The sequence below is a fragment of the Squalius cephalus genome (genome assembly GCF_949319135.1).
Source record: "Squalius cephalus genome assembly, chromosome: 14".
Lineage (NCBI taxonomy): Eukaryota > Metazoa > Chordata > Actinopteri > Cypriniformes > Leuciscidae > Squalius > Squalius cephalus.
In genome coordinates, this window is record NC_137135.1 from 25157222 (window position 1) to 25178650 (window position 21429).

Consider the following 21429-nt stretch of genomic DNA (forward strand, 5'->3'; position numbering starts at 1 on the left):
CCGGCTCACCCACAGACCACCCACAGTGTGTTTACTGACCGTCTGGATGCATATACCACATAAAACATGCAGAGAACTGGCTGAAATCCACAGTTCTCATCTGACTGGCTGGTGCTATGCAGGGGTGCATCATTCTGCCTAGAAACAAATTATGTTTATAAGGTACCGAGTTTATACGAGTGGTTTTCAGAAAGAATAAATAACTGGATTTGTTTACCAGGATAGTGGAACCAAATCTTCAAAAAGCTGTGCTTGAGAAACATGGTAGCGAGTCGAATAGATTCTACTTAATTTTGGTCATGACTTGTCTTGAAAAACGACAATTTGACATCGTTGTAGAAGTCTCACTGCAGGACTGCGAGTCAAATCTTCTGACACAGCCAGAAGGTAAAACTTGATGGGCTGTCAGAAAACATGTAAAACTATCAAAGACTTTTTCTCCAGCCTAGGATCAGAGGAATCTTTTAGGATTTGCAAAATTTGTCCAAATCGTTGATAAAATCGATAAAATCTACTCTCAATAGCGTAGCAATGTATGAAGCACAGCTCACACAGAAGTCACTTTCAAACGAAGCAGCTTTCTGTTCATCGAATTTGGATGACCAACATGAACATGAGCCAAATCTGCAAAGGGAACTTTTTTGCCATCCCACAAAACTCCGGAATGCACAAATTCTTACTGAAATTAAAGCATAAGAGAAGAATCTGATTATACCAACGTGGATGTTTGCACAAGCTCTGCAATTCGACACTCTAGTAAAGGCACGTCACGTTTATTTATATAGCACTTTATACAATAAATTGCTTAAAACCAAGCAGCTTTACTGTATTAAACATGATAAAACAATGAATGTCAGTGTCTCATTTCATCAGAAGTACAACTTCATTTTGTACCATAAAGCAGCTCTCCAGTAGCCTGGGAAAACCCAGACAACTTCCGGCAAATTTAGATGTGCTCTGCAAGTAGTCTGGCAAAGAGCTTATTCAAGCCCATTTCTAATCCGTCGAAACTGCGGCACCAATCAGAAACGTTGGGGCGGGCTTTACACGATGACGATCGCTCTGATTGGTTTTAGGTCTATCCAATTGCGCCCAGAGGCATTTAAGCGACGTCCGTTGGTGAAGCCACCAACTTTTAAATGCATTATTATATTCAAATTGCAAACACATGAGGACAGTCTCCATGAAAGACCCACTGGCAGATGAACATGCTAATACATTTCTCTCCGAAATGGTAGGAAGTTAAATTAGATTTAATAACTAATTTAATTTTAACTGTGACAAGATGATTGACAGGGAAGTTTACATGACAGGATGCATGCGACAGATCCGTCCGATAAAGATGATGAAGTAGTATGTCCCAAAGCTTGCCTACTTTTTTGCTACACATTCAAAAGTAAATACCTTTTCTTCACAAAAAGAGTACATACTTTTATGGCGTAGTGTAACTTAGGTGAATTGGGACGCAGCATATAGCTTTACACAATGACGATCGCTCTGATTGGTTTTAGGTCTATCCAATTGCGCCCAGAGGCATTTGAGCGACGTCTGTTGGTGACGCCCCTTTGGAAATGAGTTATTAAATGAAGCTTTGCCAGACCATAATTCAGTTACTACTGAGAATGGTCTGGTTTTAACCAGGCTAGCTCTCCAGTGTGTTCATGTTTTAACTCACGGACGTCTGACCTCGACCGAATGAACAGGAGAAATGAACTGGAAAAGATTTCCACGTGAAAGAAGGTGGAGCCTCCGCGCACAACTACCCATTATGTACTCGCAATGGGCCAATGGTAGTAAAAAAGGCGTTTACCAGCCATAGCGAACTTTTCCAGAAAGTTCACTTTGGCAAGCTGTTTCGAACTCCCAAAATGGACTACAAAAGTAGTTCGTTTTGAACTGATTTTGTTCTAAATGATGTCACATCAGTTCGTTCTTCGATTTCGCTTGAAGTATATTGGGGCTTTAAATGTAACCGCATGTTTAATATCTTCTACAGAACACAAAAGATGATATTATAAAGAATATAGATATTTTTTACTTGGTTTTGTCGATTCAATGAAAGTCATTGGGGTCCACAAAAAAATGTGGCTACCTGCTGACGAAAAGCCTATTAGTTGGTGGCAAAAATCGTCTCAAATATACAAAAATATGTATATCCACATATTGCGCAGCTGACAAAGACATACTTGGCCATTCCTGGCACATCGGTCAGAGATGAGCGTGTGTTTTCATCAGCTGGAGACATTGTCAACAAAAAACGCTCAGCACTCGCTGCAGATCAAGTTGACCGTCTGGTGTTTTTGACGAACAATATGTAGATGTGTAGTGAGTAGAAGTGGAGTGTTTCTGAATGGAAGTTTGCTATTTTGTGTTCATGGAGTACATTATGCTGTCTGTTGAAGTGTGTTTTCTCAGTTTATTGATGCCCTTACACAGTTTTCTGCACTTTTGTTACCTAATTTTCTTTGCATGCACATTAAGGAAATTATATTTTATTTAAGAACAATTGTTTGAAGTTAATGCACTTTAAAATGTGAATGTAATTTCATTTCAATAAAAGATGCGTGCTTGATTTGGTTTATATTTGCTTATTGCACTCGCTTGCGCCCTCTTGCTGGCATAGAAGACAATACAGCACTTTTTCCCTTTAACATTTGTAACACTATGTAAAAAGTGAATTTTGCATAATAGGTCCCCATTAAAATACTAATACGCAGCTTTTAGAGGTAAATATAAGGTACAAAAGTGTACCTAGTGACAAACTATACCAATTTTTCTTACAGTAGAAGACAAAATCTAATTCTATATTAAAAAAGGGCCAGTGAGTTCATGAAGGCCAGCAGGAAGCAGTTAGAGATAGCAAGTTGTGGTGTGATGTCAGGTTTAATTAGCCAACAGGGCCTGAGGACTCATTACTCACCGAGCAGAGGATAGGAGACTCAGAGGGAGAGCTGTTTACCACACATCCTCCTCTCTGGTTCCTGTGCATCACCACAGGGTCTTGATAAAGGGCACACAAAACCACCAACGACCCCCTTTAGAAATATGTCAACCATTTCAAAACATAACAGGAACAATTATGTGCATCTACTGTTGGGTATGAGCAAGTCAAACACAGGTCAGCGATGTTTGGAATCATGCGTCTAATGGGGAGAGAGAGAGAGAGAGAGAGAGAGAGAGAGGGAGAGAGAGAGAGAGAGAGAGAGAGAGAGAGAGAGAGAGAGAGAGAGAGAGAGAGAGAGAGAGAGAGAGAGAGAGAGAGATGGGTTTCACTCACTTCTTTTCATCCTATCACCCTTCACATATTCCAAAGCCTAAGCTCTTATTAGTCTGATATCGAACAGACCGTGGTTTTAGAACTGACATGTTTGCTTGACAGCGTTCGATCGATACCGTTTCCCTTGATATGTGTGATCACTGACGTTGCAATTACAGAGCCCCTTCAGTGATCCAGATGTGGTTCTTTTGACATAAATCATTCAGGATTTCGCTGGTGTGAGACCACAGTCCGTTTCGGATTGATTAACAGGATAAATTATATAAGCAGTATAATGTTGCCCAAATACACAGGACGCATTAAAGTCTAGTCTTTAATGTCCCTGATGTGAAGCATACTGTGAATACAACATTAAAACTAATGGTTACAATTTAAAAGAACTGCTTTCTATTTTAATATATTTTCCAATGTAATTTATTCCTGTCGTGGCACAACTGAATTTTCAGCATCATTATTCCCATCTTCAGCAGTGTCACATGAACCTGCAGCTCAGTTATTGTTTACTTTGTTGGGGGAGGGAAAAAAGGATAAAAAAATTTAACTTAATACTTTTCTTCAGCAAAGATGCTTTGATCAAAAGTGACAGTAAGGACATTTATAATGTTACAAAAGATTTCTATATATATAAAAAAAAAAGAAAAAGAAACGCTGTTATTTAGAACTTTATATTTATCAAAGAACACTAAAAAAAATTATAATGGTTTCCAAAAATAAAATATTAGGGAGCAAAAACTTTTTTTCGGCATTGATAATAACCATTCATAATAATTTAGCATCAATATTAATGATATTATTTTATTACTATATTATATTATATTATATTATATTATATTATATTATATTATATTATATAACATAGTATGATACAATATTATATATAATAAATAAATTGAACAGCAAATCAGCATATTAGTAGCCTGGGTTTTCCCATGCTGCCTTGCGCGCAGCGCGATTTTATTCACGCTGCTAGGCAGTCTGGACACCATGGACCAGATTTTCCCCTCAAAAAGGTGATTTTATACAGTTACATTGTTGAAATCCCATAATTTTGGAACGGCCATTCACAAACATACCACGACTTCTTTTCTTTTTATGAGCGACAAAGATACTGTCTACTGATATTAACGTTAATCACTTTGCCTTCTCAGGCAACAACGTTCAATGGCAATTTAGCCTACTTCATAACTTAAAATAAAAAAATTGGTTAAAAATTGGTTAAGCTTACGCGTCTCTGTTTGTTCACGAGGACATTGCTGGTCTTGTTATAATGCTTTGTTTTTGTTCTGTTCTGCGCCACAAAACATTTCCCTCCCCTTTTTTGGTAATGTGACAAATGTCGAAGGGTGAGCGGTTGATAAAATACATTTTTGAACTCATTCAAAATGCTAAACAAATTAAATGTTAACAATTTTAAAAATGAAAGCTTTTGATTTATAACGTTGTGTTGTGTGTTAAAGGTACACTGTGCACCCTCTAGCGGTTAAAACAACAGCGTGCTTTTGCGGAATAACACTGTTTTGGTTGTGCTTCGGTTCTGAGTGACTGCGGATGAATAGGTTCTTTCTCATAACTAAAAAAAAAAAAATTCATACTGCTCATAAACCATTCAAACCTAGGCTTAAGGGATATAACAAGTTTAAATGGAAGGATATTAAGCAGGGTAGCGGTAGGCCTACTTGGTAGAAAATAAATTCCAGCGCAGCTATAATAATCCATAATGAAATGACCTTTCGCAATAGTTAAGATAATGCTTTACAATGGACTCTGTTAGAGAGCAACATATCTGTTCAATAAAATACCTTACTCACCTGCTGAGTAATTAAAAGACCATCTCCACGTCGCCTTAACATTTCCCCTATCTTTGAAAAGCCAAGCCAATGATTCTCGTTTTATTACGAGCTCTTTGTGTTCTCTTTTTGCCAGCAGAGTCTCACACACACACCATACACTCGTCAAAGTATTCGCTCGGAGGCGGAGCAACTTTTCTCTATTTAAGGATATGACGGGAGAGTGACGTATGTACGAAATTTCCTGCAAAAACTATCTGGCTAGATCTTTAAAGGCATACAATGTTTTCCATAGTGAATCAGGGTAAGATGTTTTGGAAGAAGGATTGAAGATGTATTTATTAAATGTTTTGTTAATATTGAAAAAGAAAAAGAAAGGTACATCATGTACCTATCAAGAAGATTTGACACCTTATATGCACTGCATAAATCATTTTTGCACCCCTTTTCACAATATTACTGTTTTTACTGTACTTCCATGGTAAGCATAAGAGACTTCTTACAAAAACATTACAAAATCTTAATTATGATCAATAGTGTGTATATGTGACCCTGGACCACAAAACCAGTCTTATGGGTAATTTTTTTTAAATTGAGATTTATACATCATCTGAAGGCTGAATACATAATCTTTCCATTGATGTATGGTTTGTTAGGATAGGGCAATATTTGGCCGAGATACAATTATTTGAAAATCTGGAATCTGAGGGTGCAGAAAAATCGAAATATGAGAAAATCGCCTTTAAAGTTGTCCATTTCTATTTGCGATAGTGCTGCATCGATTCACAAAAATAAATGTTTTATATATTTAAGGTGGGAAATTTACAAAATATCTTCATGGAACATGATTTTTACTTAATATCCTAATGATTTTTGGCATAAAAGAAAAATCTATAATTTTGACCCATACAATGTTTTGTTGGCTATTGCCACAAATATACCCGTGCTAATGACTGGTTTTGTGATCCAGGATCACATATGTGAAACAATAATTGGAGAATCTCACAGCAGCCATAAACACCCATTTGTTAACAAAGCAGGAATCCATTTCATCCAATTCAATCAAATTTTGGATTGGATAAAATGTATTTTCAGACCGAGTCAGACAATAGTAGGGTAAAATGATAAACCATGTCTGGAAGCTATGGATTGTGTTTAATTACGCTTAGCTTGGGGCATATTGGTTATTTCAAAGTCTTTGTGTTGGTTTGATTATTAGAATGCACCTGTTCATTAGTCACATATACCTCCATATTAATCAGCACTCTCAAAGATAATAAAGGCCATCCATGCATACTAATTGAAACATAAAATGATAAATTGAATTGATTTTTGACAATATCGCCAGATGCATCAAAGCAGAATAAATGAAGGTAAAAGGCATTTGAGGTAAATTATTATAATTTGGTTAGCATCCTTTATTTATTCAACTGAACGCATTTAACTGATCCTTCCTCAATGTGTTGCTAAATTAAATGATATGTCAACGAAAACTTACTTCATTTTAAACCTAAGATCGCCTCAAAGCAGATTCAACGAAAAGCCCAAAGCCGGTCCTCTGAGTCTAACACTCCATTATTGATATGATTCAGAGCCTCCTGTGAGCTGGTCTTTGGAGGATGTTCCAAGTCTCTAAATCTCTTCCTCTTTCAATGCTGTCGGCCCTGACGGCTCAATCCCTCTGGCGCACACCTGGCTAGTTACAAAGACTTGCCTAAAATCACCCATATTTGTCCTCTAGAGTCAAACAGCAACAGTGCATGCACATACACTAAGAAAGCTGTGTTGGCTTATTCAAATCTACATCTGGTCTACATTTGAGTGTAACATGAAACATACTCTCAAGTTTATAGAGTATTAACGTAAGAATACTTCTTAGTATACAACTGATGGCCTGTATTTGGGAGATAACTTTTATGTTGAGGCTCCATCAAAAACTGACATGATGGGAGCAGAGGGAATGTGGTACAGGAACAAGCCAGGCTTTCTAACATCAAAAAATACCTGCTGTGAACAAACATTGAGGTATTATTGAAGGCAGTGCTTTTTCAACAACGTTTCTGCCATCCATTACAGCTTTAGCAACAGACGCCCCAGTGTCAATCCTCCAATAAAACCAACTCCAATGGGGAAACATATCATTTATGAGGGTCATTTGCATTTAAATTCAGATCAAGAATTGAGGATGTCAAGCTGGAAGGCCATGAAACAGAAAATGAAGCTTCAATAAACTGGGAAAACTGTTACACACAAAATCAGATGATGATCAGATCTGCTTGAAGAGGCAAGGCGATAATAACAGATGAGAAACTAATGGATATTGAACTTACTAAAATACTAGAATAATTGGGACTTGATTATCTTGGAGAGCCTCTCTATATCCAGGTTTATTGTGCCGACAGTTGGAATAAGAACAATGACACGGACTGTCAATAGTGTTACAGAGAATCGTGAAGATGATGTTTGCCAAGGATTGGTTAATGAATTCTCTCCTCATAAATATTCATTTAGTACAATTACCAACTGCTTCTGAATCTAATTAACCCCTTAAGCCCTGAAGGCATTTTTAGAGTTGTTTTTTCTGAGTGATATACACAAAAGAAATGACTCATCATAACTCCAAACCTATAGCAAGGAGAGTCCAAAGGTAGGTATCGTCTGATAGAAAATGTTTTAAATTTGTAGAAAAAAAAAAATCATTACATTTGAACATTCTCATCCTGAGAAACTGCTGATAAAAGACAAAAAAAAAAAAAATTATTATAATTTCTACATATCTTTCTTATTTGACATGCTCAGGAAGGAAATAAGGTAGGAGGACCATTATTTTTTGGTGAAGTTCCCCTGCATCTGGATTTGAATCTGAATTTTGTGGTGTCAAAATTATCTGAATTTAGTTTCTTCACGTACAAAAACTCACTCAAAACAATTATGCTGGTTGTATTCTACTCCATGATTCTACTCTGTGAGACCTTTCAAATGACATAAAACATGCTATCTGAGCTGTATCATGTTTTGACATATTACAGTACATAGTACAAAAAAGGTATTTCATTCGTTCTGAATTTTCATTTTATTTTATCAGCAAAGAACTCAGCACTACTACTTAGGAGTTAATCAAATTGCCTACATTGCATGCATCACATAGCATGCACTGTAAAGTGGGTCCTGAGGACCACAATGGAAATAAGCCTATGGCTTTTTTGTGTATTTTATCCTCGACAGTTTCTTTTAAAGATGTGTATGAATTGGTCTTTTTGGGCTTGATTGTACTTGTTTTAAATTCTATTGTCAAATAAATCAAATCAAATCAAAAAAAGTTCAAATGACACCTATTTTGTGTTGATCAAGGCAGTAGTTTTGAAAAATATATTTTTTTTTTTCATAGCTAGGTGGCGTCCGCAGGCGGTACACTCTGTTTTAGAGGGACATCTCAGCACTCTGTAAGAGTTGATAAAATGGTTAGATGCATTAAAACATTTCTGAGTTTTTTAAGCTTTCAAATTATACCTATTTTGTGTTATCCCATTCAGTGGTTGCTTAGTCATTTGATTAAGAATTTTTTTGCATGGGTGAAAAACTTCACCTCAGGTTTAAGGGATAATAACATCAAGGATGGTTTAATAGAAAGAACTGATAACTATTCCAGTCCTAGAAGACCAGATTTTATCAGCTGACCAAATAATCAAATCATTCAATCATTTTGCAGCCAGTACATTGAATAGTCAAACTATGACTAAGTTTAAGTCTGAAAAATGACTTTCATACAATCTGGACTACTGGTTATTCAAAGTCAAATGCAAGACAATAATTTCCAGAAGAAATGTCATAGTGAACAAATTTGCCAACAGCTCAAATATTGTGCCAGTTTTAACAAGATTACAGCGAGAGGATTATACAACTATGAAGCTTTCTTAAATCTGACACCCCTGTCACAGATGTGAAGCCTAAGCAGTGATCGGCTTCATAAAAATGGCATTTATGTCACTGCTATATATTAAACGGGCTATAAAAAGAAATACGCAATGTGAACGAACATTAAAGGAGATCAAATGTGCATAGACACTTTTTGCCTGTAGCGACTCAGCAGTAAAACCTGGTTAGCACAAGTAACTTAATACTGTTTAATTGAATCATGTCAAGGACAAAAGCATCCTAACACTACATTAGATACACTTCGCTTGCTCCGCTAAAATTGATGTTTTAGCCTTTCATAGAGGACATTACAAATCAGTGTTTGCACTCTAGAGGGAAAATACATCTCATATAGCAACACAAGATTATGCCTTGCGTAGTTTTTTGCCAGGTTAACATTCATTCGCCTTTCTGTGACTCATCACATTCCTCATCAAAACAGATCAGGAGAGGGAGAGAGAGAGAGCGAGCACTCAGAGGAGATCAGCTCTATAAATAAAAAGGATAAGGCATGATTAGCATATACTTCCTGCCCCCTTACTTATGCCAGTGTCTCAGCAGACAGGAGGCAGCAGATTGTTTCAAATCTCCGGCCTCTCCAGAGCGCCACAGGCTGTGGCAAACACAGACCGCCTCTTCACGTTATTAGCGCTGTGACCTCCAGAGTGTTAGATCAGGTATTGGGTGCAAAACTAGTGGGGAAGAGGAAGGCTTTGTCACGTGGTGTTGAGGTGTCTGGTTTTAAACCGTCCTCAATCGTACGTGGACATTCAAAAAGGTCAAAGCCAATCCAACAAAAAAGGTCATGCTTTGACATAATCACACAGCCGAATCATTTGGATCTGGTCTGTTGAACAGCTTGCAGACAGTTTAGAATTGAAAACTTTAGGTTAGATGAGGGAGAAGGTCAACATCATGCCCTGGTAGATACAAAAAGTTTAACAAGAACGCCATCTGGAAAGATAATCTCGTGATTTCGCATATATATTAGCCACAAGAATACATTTGTGTGATCACTGTTTCCATAGGAACATAACGTTTAACAGCCATCAGGACACTCAAAATGAAGCAACAGACAAGAATCAGGATCAACAACCAGAAAATGATGCGAGAGAAGATAAGGAGGATAGAAACAGATTATAACAATTGTTAGCAGATAAAACTAAGCGTCCCTTAATCTGATGCCTTTCAGATGTAAGAATAAATTGAAAGAATATGCTGGATAAATAACTTTAAAAAAAATAAAAAAAATAAAAATAATAAAATAATAAGTAATAAAATAAAAATTATAACTTTATTATTGCTGTTATTGTTGATATTTATTATTATTACTTTTATTTAAATTCAGTTCTTCTACATCATTTTCAGTGATATACTGTCAAAAACTTCAGTGTGAGTCCAACTGAAATTCCACCTGCAGCTATAATTCATTCTCTTTAGTACCGCAGTACAGTGATGACATTTTATATAATAAAACATGGAGGTGCAATTTGAACAGTGTTTTAAGTATCACAGCTCTCTTGGGAGATGGCAAGCAAACGGACTCAATTAATAACCCAACAATAACAAAGACAAAAACAGATGCTGTAGGCAAAATGAAAATATTCTGCCCTCACTTTTTTGTAATGGTAGCCTAATACATGGTAATTCTTGTAATAAAGATCAAATGCTCTAATGAGTCACCGCTTAATTAAAACTTAGAATGAATGCATGATTATACTTAGTTATGCAAAGCGATACTTGCCTTCAAATGCGGTCAAACTGCCAGGTTTAAAGGGATAGTTCCCCAAAAATTTAAATTGTTATTAATTACTCAACATCATGTCGTTCCAAACCCGAAAGACTTTCATTCATCTTCGGAACACAAATGAAGATCTTTTTGATGAAATCTGAGAGCTTTCTGTCCCTCCATTGACAGCTACGCAACTGACACTTTGACGCTTCATGCTTTTATTCACATTCTGTATACATTGATCAGCGAACACAAACAGAAGCTCAACCATACATGCCTTAAAGCACGAGAACAAACCTCATTGGTTCTTGCAGAAGCTCAAACGTGCTGCGTAACACATGAAAATGAACCTCATTGGTTCTCACGCGGCAAGCGAACATGCTTTAGCTTCCGATTACCACAACTGATGTGAGCGCTGATGAATGTTTATATGTGAGTAAAAGCTTAATTTAAATCTGTTCATTATATATAAAGCAATCGTGTCTCTTCAGAAGATTTGGACAAAACGGCTCAACTCAGTTTACGATCTCTTTAAGAACTTTTTGAAGCGTCAAAGTGGTAGTTGTGTATAGACTCAATGGAGGGACAGAAAGCTCTTAGATTTCATTAAAAATATCTTGTGTTCTAAAGAAGATTGAAAGTATTACGGGTTTGCAACGACATGAGGGTGAGTAAATTATGACAATTTACATTTTTGGATGAACTATCCCTTTAAGAAGCTGGCAGGCAAGTTGCTCTGAACAGGTTTCGTATATGCTAATTAGAGAAGAATAACTTCACGCCTGTAGAGGTCTGTCTGTCCTCCAAATCAAAGAATGAACAACATCTTGATAGGAAATGATCTGAAACCATTCACCTTTAATGAATGCCGCCCCTCTCCTCCCATTCCAGCCGAGAAACTATGCAATGTAATGACACATGCCACTAATGAAGAACATTTTACAATGCAGACTCCAAATAAAATCAGACAGAATTAATTACAGTGAGGCGGACTGACCTTTTCAGCTTGATAAATCATAAAGCGGCATTAGGCCTGTAGACATACTAGAATACCTGGCTTTGATAAACAATATCCTCCCTCCTGTATTGATCCAAGAAAAACACTGCACAGATATTATCAAACTGAGTTCTGACTGAAAGCGACTGTCTATCCCAGGTATCTAAAGTATTTTCTTTCTGGACCCATCACATATTTCATCATTTAGGCTATCGGTTCCTCCAATTGCATTCCATCATTCCAACTTGAGCCCAAACTATCTTTTTTGGGGGGAAAACGGATCCCATAGCTTTAAAAAATAATCTTTTAACACTATTTCTAAAGCAGCTGCATGTTCTTTATACCTCTTCATTATGAATTCCCATTTTGATTGGTACATTTCAATCACAAACCTATTCACAGAACTTATGATTGACTGGAGTGGGAAAGAGATTGAGTCCTTGACAGTTGCCAAAGAAAGTTTTTACCAATCCTGAAGGAAAATGAAGCTCAAATCTTTCAAAACCATTCTTTGATTTGACATTTAAATGCCAGCTACACAGAGAAGTATGTTATTGCCTGCTTGATATTAATATGATTTTATGACTTCTTAAGGCGTCAGTTAATAGAATATCTATATGTTCTTGTTACCACAAACACACAAATACATGTACGCACTGCTGAGTGACAAGCCTGTACCAAAAGCAATTACATTTATTTCTTTTTCCTACCAGAATCTAGAGGTAAAAAAGCTCCAATAAATCTTTTTTAACACACCTGTGCACAAGGCTCCTTGACCTGAATACAAAGCAAATACAAGGCAATTCACAACTGCTGATGACTATAATTAGCACGCACTGGCTTACACGATACTTGGACTGATCATTTCAAAACATTCACACCCATTTAAATGGGTACAGAAACCACCATAAAGACCACTGTGTTAGCTACTGTGCTTCCACGGAAAAAAAAAACATGTAGAGACGGTCAAACATAGAAATTTGCTAAATGCCTTGGGCCATTAAGACAAATTAAAAGCAATGCACTGCAGTGGTCCGCTCTAATGCACTAATGTTATTGATTGCAAGTCATGGTTCCAGTTTGAGTCTCAGTCCGTAACAATATCTCGCACTAGAGTAAGAGAGGAGAGTGCTGCAATATTTGAAAAAACAGCTCTAAAAGCCCATCCAAATGCTGGTCTAATGCGGTTTTCTCAACCACTGATGCATAATTGGATGTTTGTGGTAATATAAAAGTAGGTCTGTGTATAGAAGGTGATGAACTCATCAGAAAGCCAAAAAAACTTTGGCTGCATCTCTTTCTAAATCAGTAGACAATTTTGGGGGCTATCAAGGGTTCACTATATACGATGCGGTTATCTGCAACGTGATTATAATATGAGGTTGAGGATTAAAACATAGCTGGTATTAGGGGTTGCACAGACTAGTCGACATTAACCCTCTGCCATGAGCTTTAAGATTGACGTCGACTAGTTGCTGGTCATGGCCTAAACAGGGCGCAACAGGATAAGAAATCTCTAAAGAGAGTTAGTTTACATGTAGTTAGAAAGTTACTTTTAGTATAAAATGTCTGTTGGGGAACCATCAAATTAAAGTGTTAGCAGATATAAATAGACAGTCTACTAATTCCCTAATGACTGCTAGTTGACATGTACTTGCAAATTAAAGAGAGATAGTTGATGTAGTTGCAAATTTACTTTACTTTATAGTTAGTAGAATGTCTAAAATGGACTATCAAAATTAAGCGTAAACATATAGTTTAAGTGTAAATATATAAATATAAGACGGAAAAACTAATTAGAAATGTTGCCTTGACAATTAACTGATATAAAATATGTACTAAAATTACTAAAACGTAATGACTGTGTGGATGAAAATGGTTCTCTCTCATCTGGTTCTTTCTCATAATTAAAAAAGAGAGAGATTGGATTATCCTTCAGCTCATAAAACATTCACTATTAGGCTAAGAGATCTACTAAGAGATATAACCAGTTTGTATGGAAAGGATCTCAAGCTGACTAAGTGAAGTTATTACTGTATCTATACCCATTAATAGACAATACGCCCTTTCAGTACAGCGCTACAACAATCCATAATAAAATGACCCTTCATAGTAGACAATGCTTTCCATGGAACTCTGTTAGAGAGCTACATGGCAATTTATTTGTTCAAGAAAATACCTTACTCGCCAGCTATAATACTTTATAATTAAAAAGCTATCTCCTCGTTGCTTTTACAACATTTCAAATACCTCAGTTCTCGCCGTCTCTGAAAAGCCAAGCCAACGGTGATTCTCGTTTTATTACGAGCTCTGTCGCGTTCTCTTTTTGACAGCAGACTCTCCTCTGTTCGCCGTTTTATTAAAACAGGTTATTCCCCCGAGGTTTGAGATGCCACTCCCACACCATACACACGTCAAAGTAGCCGGAGCAATGTTTCTCTATTTATGGATATGATAATAAACGCACGAGCGAGTGACGCATCTACGCAATTTCCTACGAAAACCATCTCCTGTCTAAAATATAAACACTTATAATAGGCTTACTGTAGTGAATCAGGGTAAGACAAAAACAAGTTTTGGAAGAAGAATTGATGATGTATTGACTTATTTAAACTTTGTTAATTTTGAAAAAAAAAAAAAAAAGTTACATAGCAAAAGTAATTGTGAGCTGCCAATAAGACAATGGAACATGGCCAAGTCCCTGGAGAGTGAACTTAACTAGAGAGAAAATATAGTCAGATTGTTGTACAACTGCAGACCAAAGAAGGTCTACTTATGACATTTTAAAATCAAATGTAACTGAACAATTAAGTGTTCTTAACAGTCAAAACACAACAGCCAACAACACCTGAGTCAACATCTTCGCTGTGTATAGTCACCATTATTACTATCTGTTCCATATTCAATCTGTCCTTTGTCAGTCTTAAAAAAAAAGGAGAAACTATAAATATTTATTCAAGGAGGTTACACTGCATTCTCCTCTAATCTCCCACAGCATGTCAGACAAAACAGGAGAGCAAAGGTACATTCATCAATGCACCTGTGGATGACAGGAATGAAGAAATAGTGTTGTTTCTCACTCAGCCACAGAAGCGTCAGGCTGATAGACCTTTCTGGATGCCTGATATCTTTTCAGCGCACACATCTGTAATACTGAGACAGTGGTGTCTCACTCTATAAACAAGAGGGCGGATAAAAGAGAAAGAGTGACCAGGATTCAAGTGCAGTCACCAGATCGAACACTTACTCACCCTTTATTCAACTTTGTCCTTAAAGGACTGAGTTCACTAAAGTTCTCTGGTACATTTAAAGGGAAAAACAAGACTTTGTTCTCAAGGGGTATCAGAATATTAGATTTTTCTGGAAGTAGTATATTTAGTCTTAAAGGGGCACATTTGTCTTTGTTTACTCACTATTAAGTCTTTTTAAACCAGTACAACAACATTTCTTTTGTGGAACTTCAAAAAAGATGTTTAGTTGAATGTCCGACCTGCTCTCTTCCAGACAATGAAAGTGAATGGGGAGCAGGAGCTTTCAACCTTCAAAAAGTCAAATTAAAATGAAAACAAATTAAAGTGATCCATATTCCTTGTGCACTATATTTCAAATATTCAGAAACCTTTCAAGAGCTTTGTGTGAAAAGCTCACCTCGAAAAATCTTGTTTGTCAGCTGTGGTCACCATTCTCTTTCATGTTATGGAAATGAGCAGCATGGACATTGTGCATAAGTAACTCCATTTGGATTCCTCATTCCTCAAAGATTTTCATTTGAATTTTTCTGAAGACAAGGCAAAATGGTCTTTCAAACTTTTACTAAAACTTCTTAGTAAACTTTTAGACATAATGGTGTCGACTTGTTTTGTTCCCGGGTGCAAGGATTCAAAGAGTAAACGTTTAGCGGGATTGAATTATTTTGGTTTCCACTGAAGGATCCAGCACGTTGTTAGCAAAGAATCGTAAACATGGAGAAAATATAGAGGTGGAAAATCTGAAAAACCTCAGTGTTCGTATTTACCATTTGAAACTGGATGACAATGAACATAGTGTTTTAGGCCAAACGGAAGAAGAAAGAAGGAAACTGCCGTTTTATCAGTTTCACCCAACCCCCTGAAGCAAAACAACGTCGCATATAGTATATCTTAAGTCTTTGGTACAGGTAAGAAAGCTGTTGACAGTGTTCCGTTTTTACCATAATGCTGCTAGTATACAACATACGATACAATTTTCAGTGATAACCCCACTCTTACAATAACTGTTTTGTTAATAAACCCCTGTCTGTCCGTGGGCAAGGATACAAAAAGCATAAGTATAATCTGTAGTTTTCACATAAGATCTGGAGCTGTCAACAGTTTTGCAGATAAATATACTTGCATTTCTCAGTCCAGGTAACACGGAGAACGAGTTAACTCTTCCGACATTGTAACCATACAAAGTGGGTTGAAAATTGGTGAAGTTACAACTTAAAATGACTTTATAAGTAGTAGTATTACTAAAGACTTTTTCATTGTTACACAAGATTTCTATATTAATTAAATCCTGTTCTTTTAAACTTTCAAAAACATTAAGTAACACAACTGTTTTAAGAAGAATTTTTTTAAGCTCCAAATCAGTATAAGAATGATTTCTAAAGGGATAAAGTGACACTGAAGACTGGAGTAATGATGCTGAAAATTCAGCTTTTCCATCACAAGAATAAATTACATTTTAAAATATATTCCAGTAGAAAAACTTTATTTTAAATTGTAATAATGTTTCGCAATACTACTGTTTTACTGTATTTTTGATCAAATAAAATGCAGCTTTATTGACCATTAAAAAATTAGAGCAATAAGAGCAATCTTACCAAACGGTTACACAAACCTTTGAACAGTATACATTTTTATAGTACTTACACAAATTCAATAAAAGGAATTTAAAATAAATAGTTAATTAGCAGAGGCTTTTATCCAAAGTGAATTGCAGAAGTCTCATAGGAGGTACGATGGGAATAACTCATGACTTGCACTCTGTGGGGATCGATTCAGAAGACTTATGGTCACCAGCCTAGGGCTTTACCTACTACACCACCCCCACAAAAGGGGGTTTATTATTTAATTTATTTTACATCACTTTCTCTCTCCCCATCCAATAAACAAACATACACACACACAAACATTTTATATCACCACCTAAAATAACAGAGAACAGGCTTTCACAGGCATCACCTTTGCGGTTTTAGCATTCTGCAACTTGTGATGTAGTACTTTGTGTCCCCTTATCAATCCATATTAAGGCCGTCTTCTGAGTTTCAGTCTAAAGTAGTTTTCGGGGGCCCTGCGCATGAGGCCATGCGGTACAAGGCAGTAAATAAAACACATAAATGTGCCACAGCAGACAACCAGCAGACACCAGCCCTTTCAATGTTAATAGGAGAGCATTGGTTACCAGAGTTTAAATAATGGCCTCCTGCTTCTATCTCTTGGGTCAGGTACGCTAGGTGGCTGGATTTATTGAGTTAGCAAATTGCTTTTCTATCCTCATTCTTTGCGCCTCTTTCTGTCTGGTCATCCTTTCTTTTAACACAGCACGAGGATGATGGTGGATGATGGGGGGGTGATTGGCCTGTTTTTTTTCACTTCCAGAGAACAGGACATGTCTCAAGGCCAGGGGAAAGCACGGAAAGGTGCTCATCAAAGGCGCGACTCTGCTGACACGTACAATTACCAAACCGTTTCTCACAGGACTAAAATGCTTTATTCCAGCATGGTTGGAGATGAGGCACCGCTGATGCTGCTGCCAGTCAAGAGTGATTGTGATGACCGAGGATGACTCTGCTTTTCAACTTCCACAACTCAGAGCCATATTTGCCATATCCCTTGACTACTGGGTCATATATAATATATTCTATCACAACTTTCCACAACTAAGGCAATCAGAGTTCATGTGATTGCAGGCGAAAATTTCAAATTTCAAAAGCCAGACAGGAGGAAAACAAGAATACCAATTTATATAACCAACATTACATGCTCTGTACCTGTAGAACTCGCAAGACTAGAAGAAGCTAGACAGATGTGTTTATCACAGTATTGGCAAGGCACTGTATTGATATTCATCATCAATAATCAAATTCTAGTTTGATCCCAAAACTGATTCTTAACAATATTTTCTGCCATGCAAGCATTGGCATTCCCTTCATGAAAAGCAAATCTAGTTTATTTAAAACATATATGCCATCATATATACATATCTTAGTCAGTGCCATTGTTTTGTCTCAAGTAAACACCAGTGAGGCACATTTATAAAAGCTACTTAAATGTCTTAATTTAACTAAGGTCTATGCCTGGCTTAATCTAAGCCATTTAATTATGATACAGTATCAGCAGAACCAGCCCGTTCTCATCCCAAGGCGTCATATACTGACGCTTTTGACATTTCGTCTACATCGAATGCACATGGCACCCTTTAGCGTCAATATGAGACGCAGATAGATATGGGCCAGAAGGCGCCTCCTATCGGTCTAACCCTAACCCTACCCCAGACCTAAACCTACCCATAACCGAACAAAGCTCTGTGCGTCTCATATTGACGCTAAAGGGTGCCATGTGCGTTCGATGTAGACAAAATGTCAAAAGCGTCAGTATATGATGCCCTAGGATGAGAATGCGTTGGCAGAACCTTCAAAGCAAACTTTGAATAGTTCATAACTATTTTTTCTTTAGCCGAATCTGTTGCCATAACTCCTGACATTTTTAGATCCCTCCTCTAAGTGAGGCAAAACAAAAAAAACAAGGTAAACTTCCCCTGATACTTCTTTGTGTACAAGCCACCGTCTGAGCAAATAAATAATGTAGTCCAAAAGTACATGCTGATGATGTGCGTAGGGAAAACAAATCACTAAGAAAATGAGTTACAATTCAGAGGTAGAGGCACACACTGCACCAATAAATGTTCTTGTCAAAACACATTTCAAAACGTGTCATCAGACTACACTTGCTGTTTGTCACATACACAATGACGACTTCAAGAGAGGGAATGGACATGCATGATCTGGGGAAAAAGAGAGGGTTGTGACAAAGGAATACATTTTGAATGATTGATAAATGCATTTTCAGATTACACAGAATGATTGAACATTCATGGTTCCCACAGACTGAGACAAAATAATTGCAGTTTTGAACAGTTCATGATTACTGCACTAGTATTTTCAGAATCTTTTATAGAGATTGCTGGGGAGCATTTACAAGTCAGGTGACACTCTTTTGAATTACAGTTTCAAACATTATTTTTATTTTATTATGATTTTATTATGACTTTTCCATGCCTTTGAACATATTTTCAGGTTTGCCATGACTATGGAACATTAAAAAAAATGGTGACAGCAAGGGAAGAGGATGAACATGCATGATTTGGAAAGGATCTAAGTGGAAGAGGGTTGTGTGACAGTGGCATAAACTGAATGACTCGTGAATAAAGTGGATGAGCTGATGACTCAGGTCAGGCGGATGACTCTTGATCATTTCAGCAGTAGGCCTAGCCTACTGTAGGCTATAGTATTAAGATCGGGTACACATTTATATTACTTTTCCTCTTTTTGTGGCTGTTCAGCATGAACCAGCTCCAAAGGCTGACGGCATTTCAAAGAACATCAAAGCACGAGTCACAATAGCGCTTTTAAAGAAGCTTCAACCTCGGATTGCACTACACAACATTGAAAATTGATGAACGTGATTCGGGGACAAATGTCAAAACCCGCACACATTTCATTTTCATAATGAGAAGTTAGACGCTATGTAGGCATGTCTGTCTGGAAGAGAAGAGAGGAGGGAAATTTGAGTTCGAGTAATTACAAAGTAAAAGAAAAATCAAAGAAATACAGTCAGAAACATTTTCAGTGGCCGTGCTCAAAAGAAAACGTATAAAGTGAACGGTGTTCTTAGAACCGAGAAGGAATGATTCTATGAACCGGTTCTTTTAGTGAAATTAAAAACATACTGTTATGCGATTTCTAATAGAATTAGGCTAATCTGAGACAGTAGGCCTATCTTTTTGTAGTTTGATGAAATCAATATGAGGCGTTTTTCTTGGTTAGCTACTGAATAAAAACAGTAAATTAAAATAATATCACGTTTCCTGCATTAGTAACACTGAATCTGCAGCTGAAACAAAACAACATTATTTGTGGAGTCGGTTCTTTTGGTGAATCAAAATCAAATAGCGTGCTGTGTCTAGTCCGATTCTCGAATGTCCAGGCTCGTTTTAGTGAATCAAAAACACTTCTAAATCAGTCGGAGCGGTTAGTGAATTAATCTGACTCATTTACAGAAACAAAATTACTTAAATCAAAAATATTTAACTCGAACCGCTGAAATTAACGATCACATAGCATAGCTGCCAACCGACAGCAAAGGGCAGTGAATGCAATTAGGAATTACATTTCTTCCTCAAAAGTAGGCTACTAAAAGAACGGATGAAACAGGAATACATTTCAAAACCAGAACGTAGTCTATAACGTTAACTTCCCGGTTACAGGCTATCATTTACTTAAATCAGCTCATAAAGTCACTGGCAGATGAATGTCAAATAATTTAAGCATCACTTGCAAGATATTTTTTCTTAGACCATCGGAAAATATAAACCACAAGGTCTACAACACTGGACATGTCAACCGGTAAAACAAGAAAGATTAAAGATTGACAGTTAACAGCAGGCCTTTACACGATATAGGAGTTGGCATTAATAATAATTAGCATAATGCACATCACTAGAATAATTTATCGCGCGTCTCTAAATTTAAACTAAACGCTTTACGGTTCCAACAATCAACACGCTTGTGTAGTACGGCAAATAGTGTCTTACCTTTTCTTTTGAAAGGCGAGAAACAGCGAAAGTAAAGCACTTCAGATTTCCATTTTACACGGACGCTCAGATAAAAAGAGGAAAGCTGCGGGATGAGAGTGGAGAAGTGATGAACAGGCAGTCGGCGGTGAGCAAATAATCTCATACATGAACAAGGACATCAGCCGAGCAAGGGAGATATCGCGTAGTTTTGCGCTCGTGGAATTCATCGTTTGAAGTTCTGCACCTGCCTCAATTCATGATAACGCATCAGCTGTAATCCCGGAGGAGTGCGCATATTCTTCATTCACTCCAGATGAAGTTTGCTGGACGGCATCGTGACGAGCTGTCGCTGAAAATAGCACGGTCGAGAGAAGCGACACATCGTCGCGAGGAATCTCCAGAGCCCGTCATAAACACGGAGATGTGTCACGCAGAGTTGAAGGCGCTCGCATTTATGAGACGGGCTGTAAAACGTAAAGCCGTAGAGCTTTGCTCACACTGCCTTGATGCTGAGATTTTCTAGGATGCACTTGGACCAAGTTACCTAAGCTTACAGTGTTCCTGTGGAAAACAATGGTCTTTATTGAATTTTAAAGGAGCAGTCTTTAGAGCGAGAAGCATAATGTATATCCTTTGCATTCAAACCACAAAGTCCAGTTTGAGGTTTTTGAACAAATTCTACATTTTTACAATTTAGGTCATCAAATGGTGCAAATATGTGTAATCATCTTGAAATCATCAGTACAATCAGGCTTTTTAAATGTTAAAAACAGACTTGTGTGATTTACTCTGAAAATAATAACTTTGAGTCAAATATCATACAAAAGCGCAATCATTACAAGTTAACAGGCCTCCAAACAAGTCCTGTTTCAAGTCCAGTGGATCCTGTCAAATGCCTGCAACA

The 21429-nt window shown here is 37.1% G+C and overlaps 1 protein-coding gene across 1 annotated transcript in view; it reads right to left on the minus strand.

Moving 5' to 3' along the window:
- The window catches only part of drp2 (dystrophin related protein 2), a 152430-nt gene extending 131335 nt beyond the window's left edge, over positions 1–21095 (minus strand). The window contains exon 1 of the mRNA XM_079892909.1: positions 20544–21095. Coding sequence (XP_079749035.1) covers positions 20544–20688 — 145 coding nt within the window. The 5' untranslated portion in view covers positions 20689–21095. The remainder of the gene's footprint in view (positions 1–20543) is intronic.
- Between the last annotated feature and the right edge of the window lie 334 nt (positions 21096–21429).